General features: G+C 47.8%; 1 protein-coding gene across 1 annotated transcript; it reads left to right on the top strand.

Moving 5' to 3' along the window:
* The first annotated feature begins 569 nt into the window (after nt 1–569).
* Nucleotides 570–4114, top strand: KRTDAP (keratinocyte differentiation associated protein). The gene is made up of 6 exons (XM_080828731.1): nt 570–672; nt 2096–2134; nt 2227–2268; nt 2445–2489; nt 3133–3180; nt 3448–4114. Exons 1-6 carry the CDS (start codon nt 586–588, stop codon nt 3484–3486), a joined length of 300 nt encoding a protein of 99 aa, XP_080684857.1. The 5' UTR covers nt 570–585; the 3' UTR covers nt 3487–4114.
* The last annotated feature ends 1445 nt before the right edge of the window (nt 4115–5559 follow it).

Below are 5559 nucleotides of genomic sequence, written 5' to 3'. Positions count from 1 at the left end.
AGGAGATGACAGAAGGGCATTTTAGGAATAAGCAAGAGCACGGGAAGATGCTTGGAGGACCAAGAGGGTTTATTTGGTAGGGAGTCCAGTCTGGCCAGAATGGAGTGTCATGTGCAAAGGAGTAAAATAAGTCAGAAAGGCAGGTCAAGGCCAGAGCCTGGAAAGCCTTCAATGCCAGTCGAAGAAGTTTATACAGAATTGGGTAGGGTGGGGAAAAAGCCCAAATCATAACAGCAGATTGAGGGATATAAGGGAAAGAGACAAAGGCAAAAGGAGAGGTTGCTTGGGTGCCACTGCCAACCCTTTGGAGGGACAGGTTCGACCTGTCTCCATCCCAGCTCCATTGGCATGAAGCACCCCATTGCCATCTCATCTTCCTAGTGCCTAGGGCAGAATGTGAATTGAGAAATCCAAGGTAAGTGGGGAACAGTCTACACCTCCCCTTCCCAGAGCCCCGGGGGTGGGCGATGGGATCTGGGGGTGAGTCAGTGGGGTGGGGACCCCACTTCTGCTCACATCCACCTCCCTGGGAATATAAAGGGCAAGTGGTGAGGCCCCGCCTCAGAGCACCCCAAACTTGACACCATGAAGATCCCAGTTCTACCTGCTGTGGTTCTTCTCTCTCTTCTGGCGCTCCACTCTGCTCAGGGGGCTTCCCTGGGTAGTCCCGAGGTGAGCACATCACCTGAATTCTCTTTCTCTTACCTATTACCTCGCTGAGTCCTCCATTTCTTTACCTGCAATGCATTACTGGATGCATGGCTCCTATTTTTGGAGACTATCAGAGGCTGAACAAAAAGCAGGGACTCTGAGGAAGGGAAGAAAGGAGGAAGGAGACAAAGCATTCCCAGGAAGACATGTAGACCGAGGTGCTTTATTTCTGGAGGGGCTGGTGAGAGTATAGGCGGAGGCTAGACAACTGAACCCTGGGAGGAGACAAGAGGGGCTGAGGTCGTCATCTGGGCTCAGCTTCACCTGTGTTTCGTCTGTCTCCCAGGAAATGGATTCCAGGTGACTGGGAGCTCCCTACTGTCTCTGGAGCCTAGGCCACAGCAAGGACCCTTAGGAGGCAGTCTCCAGTCAGGAGGAAGCTGGAGGCCCCATCTTCTCCCAAGGTTGGGGGAGAGTGTCCGTGCTAGATTTAAAAGTCTGAGATGGGGTCACATACACAATTGCTTGGGATCCAAGCAAATGAAGTCAACGAGCAGGAGGGCTGGCGGAGCGAACCTGCCTGATCTAAAAAGGGACAGTCTGTATACCATCGGACTGCCGCTAAGCAGGAAAATGTACCCAGTGTGGCCAGAGTTTTTAAGTTTTCAGGAGCAACCAGAAATCTGATTTATAGAATACATAAATTCTAATTTAAATACTAATACTAATACTAATTTAATGCTAATTAAAAATGTTTTATTCAAACTAAAAAACAAGTCAAACTACTATGAGAGCTAAAAACTTGGGTCTAGCCTATAGGATACCCAATTGTGAACTTTATTGTGGAAAGGAAGAAATAAGGGACAATGAAACTGGGCAACTAAAGCAGGGAGAGGGACAAGATGGGGTGCACTGAGGTCCAGGGCACTGAGGTCCAGGGCAGTGACTATACGGGGGAGGGAAATGGTGACTCTGATTTTGGTGGCAATAAAGTCCCAAAGCAAGCCAACCTCAATCAATTAAAGGCAGGCAGGGCACCTCAGCAGCTTGGCTCCTACCTGCATGCCAATCTCCCCCACCCAGCTCCATGTGCTAAGCGTAGGAGTCTCAAGAACACCCCAAGTCAACTGCACAGCACCACTAGCCTGATTTTCTTGGGAGGAGTCGTCTCTTCTCCACCCCTTGCACCTGCTGCCTACCATGGATGCAGGCCTGGGCTTTTAGCTTCTGTGTCTCACACATGCCCCTCTCCAATCCCTCCTCTTTGCCTTGTTGTCAACAGTCTCTTACTGGAACAGAGCAGGCTATCTGAGGCCCTATGGCGGAGAATGGGCTACAATCTTGGGGACTGGCCTGGGGAGGAAGGCAGGGCTGGCAGAGAAGGTCTGGGGACAAGGACTTGCCATTATGTGATCTTTTGGTTTTTTTCCCCTTCACTTTCCAGGAAGAAACCACCATTGGTAATTATGCGGCAGGCCCTGAGGTAAACACCCTATTTTCCCACACTCCAACCTCTGTCTGTGCCCCTTTCTGTGCTCCTTCACCACTTTCTTAACACCCCATCTTTTTGCCTAGGCCTTTAACGCGAACTTCCTGAACATCGACAAGTTGCGCTCCGTAAGTACCATTCTCCAGGGCTGCCCCCACCCCAACAGCCACACCATAAAGGAGACCAATGCCTTAGTAGACAGCTTGCAAAGCTGTTGTGGACCCCTCACCTTTTCTGGGGGGCTGGGGGCTGAGCTCTGCCCTCCGCTGGCACTGACCCTCTTCTTGTCTCCCTGTCTCCACAGGCTTTTAAGCCTGATGAATTCCTGAACTGGCATGCCCTCTTTGAGGTAAGTGTGTGGGCACCCCTTCTTCTCCTTGACTGCGGTCTCTCCAGCGGACGGTTAACACTTTCTAGTTCTAGCCCTTTCCGTTCTTTCCTGAGTTCTAGGAGGTAGTAATTGCCCTGCTTGACAGAAGAAAAGTTTCTTCGGGACACTGACATGGCCACACCTATTTTCCTAATGCAGCAGTGGGGGAGCAGAGCCACAAAGACAATTCCAGAAAAGGCAGAAGCTAACCAGACAGGAGTTTATCTGAGTCCTTTTATCATCTATGAAGAACTGAGGGCCTAGGTCGGGTGTCTTGGTCACACTTAGAAGGCAAAGTCAGACACAGCATGGGCATTGGAGCCTGTGTCACATGACTCAGCACGTGCTCGCTATGTGTCCTCGCACAACTGCCTCTGAGCCTCAGCTTCCTCGTCTCTGATGTGGGCTTGACAGGACCTACCTCAAAACGTAGCTGTGCAGACCAAATGAAAGCATGCCTATGGAGCAGTAGTATAAGGCAGACACAGAGTAAGGGCTCAGGAAATACTAGTCCTTCCTCTGTTGTAAATGATAACACTATCGCCACTCCGGAGAGCTCACTCACTGATCTGTGCTCACCTGCCCTGTATCACATCACTCTCATTCTTTTTTCCTCTTTTAGTCTATCAAAAGGAAACTTCCTTTCCTCAACTGGGATGCCTTTCCTAAGGTAAGAGGTGACAGGCAGTAGGACAGAAGTTGGTGGGGAGGGAAGAAGCCAATGATGTGGGAGGAAGGGTGAGGATGGGTAACGGAGGATAAACTGTCCTCTCACTAGAGCTAAGGGAAGTATCAGCTACTGTATTTAGAGAATGAGAACTCAGAGCAAGGCAGGGATTCCTATCTCTGCCCCATGCTGTCCTGGGCTTACTCATGGGAGACTCCAGCTCCCTGCACCCAAGGGTCCCCAATCTGACCACACCCTCTCTCCCTCCAGCTGAAGGGTTTGAGGAGTGCAACTCCTGACGCCCAGTGACTGTTCCCTTCAAGACCAAGCACTGCTGACACCCACTGGAAGAGGGGCTAGTGTGGGCTCTGGTCACCATTCTATAAGCACTCTCTTGGGGCTCACCAACACCAATAAAATGTTTTCCAACCTACCAGCTCCTGTATCTGTGTCTGTCCTTATCCCACTGGGCTCTAGAAGGGAATTAGGATGAAGTAGGTTCCAAGGCTGGTAGGCAGAAATCTTGAATTCTAAGAGGGTAGAAAGCAGTGACATGGGAGGAAGTGGGGAGGGCTTATCAAGATGGCAAGAGATCCCGTGTGTCTTAATTCCTCGGTACCGGCTGACATACTTGAGGGGCACAATGCTGTGAGTTGTTTACTAAGATCTTCAAGGAATCAGACCTGTTTCCTGAACTACTGGTAACTTCCCCACCTGCCTTCTGAGAACCTGATTCCCTTGTGGGGGCAATTTTGTATAAGAGAGTTATCTGGAATCCAAGGCTCACAAGCCAGTTGAAATCATATGAGCTCATCTAAAATCCTTTTTTAAGAATTAGGTAGGTTATAAATAAAGAAAACTTGTGATGTGATCCTGGGCCTTTCTCAACCTCGGCTTCTTTATCTGTGCGAGGAGAGTGGAAATAAACAAGAATGATAATAACTACCCTGTGGTGTTGTTATGAAAGTCAAAAGAGATAAGGTAGGTAAAGCCCCTTGCACAGGGCTGGGCATACGGTAGGTATGCTCAACAATGATATGTTCCCTTCATTCCCCCAGAGAGCTGCCCAAATACCCAGATTCATTAATGACTCCCTCACCAATCCATCCATCCGTCCATCCATCCATCTATCCGTCCACCCACTGCAAAGGTCTTAAAACATGGAATGGATTCCATCTCGGTTCTATACATGTGTTCTGTACAGAATCTCTGTGTCTGTTCTGGGTACTTAAAATGTTGACTTAGTTGAGATTACTTCTGGTTTCTCAACTGGGAAACTGGGAAAACTGGAGAGCAATGAACTTGAGATTGGCTTAAATCCAAGTAACAGCTGCCCTTTTTACAGGATGTGGTCTCCAGATCAGTAAAATTTCCCTCGGCAAGTTTCACTTATTTACACTGCCTTGTGGCCTCTATCAGTGGCTGAGTTTGCAAACTGTGGCCCGTAGCTTACTGGAGGAAGTGGACTACAAAGGGAAATTAAACTTGCGTAGGGAAGCGAAAACTTCCTTCTACCCTCTGAAATTCTGTGGCTGGCCTAAGAATTAAACTGACATAATAAGACAGATTAACAGGAGAAAAACATATTTGTTTTTATACATATGTGTATATTTTTACACATACACAGGAGTCTTCAGAAGGAAAAGGAAGACTCAGAGGGGCTATTAGGCCCCAAAGCTAATACACCTTTTTGCGCAACAAATGACAGATTGTAGAGATCTGACAAGACAAAGGGGCTTGGACTGGGGACAAGAAGCTGTGGGAGTGATTAGGACATACATGGGGGAAACTAATGGGAGATAAGGGTTATTTTAGTATGTTTGTTTGTACAGACTGGAGTTGACTCCCAGGCTCTGCTGATAAGAACGGTCTTCTCTTCCTGGTACAGGGAGGGCACCTTTCTCAAGGAAAATTCTATGACTTGCTTTTAGGTAGAAAGGGCAATGTCACAGAACCCGTCCTGCATCTTCTATTTCTCAACTGCCTTCAACTTAAAATAATGAATATGCAAAAAGCAGTGTATTTTGGGGTGGCATGCTCCAAACCTTCACTTGGCTTCTGCTTCCAAAGAGCTTCCAGACTCGACAAATAAGACATGTACATGCTGTTTATACCCCTTCCTTTTGGTAACTAAAAATCATAGACACACAACACAAATAAGAAGCAACTTATAAATGGGACCACCAACAGAAAAGAAAAAAAATGGAGGGTGCTCATGTACCCCAATCAATTAAAATATTTAGCAAAGATTGAATGCTTATAATTTTGGTATAGGAACTAGAGTAGAGGAAGAAGGTAGGGAGATGCTTAAGATGTATGTATTGAGTGGCTAGGTTCTAGGGGGAGCCAAGAGTCAGCACACACAAGTTAGGAGCATCTTTG

Source organism: Martes martes, assembly GCF_963455335.1.
Source record: "Martes martes genome assembly, chromosome: 17".
Classification (NCBI taxonomy): Eukaryota; Metazoa; Chordata; class Mammalia; order Carnivora; family Mustelidae; genus Martes; species Martes martes.
This window is presented reverse-complemented; position numbering and strand designations above follow the sequence as displayed.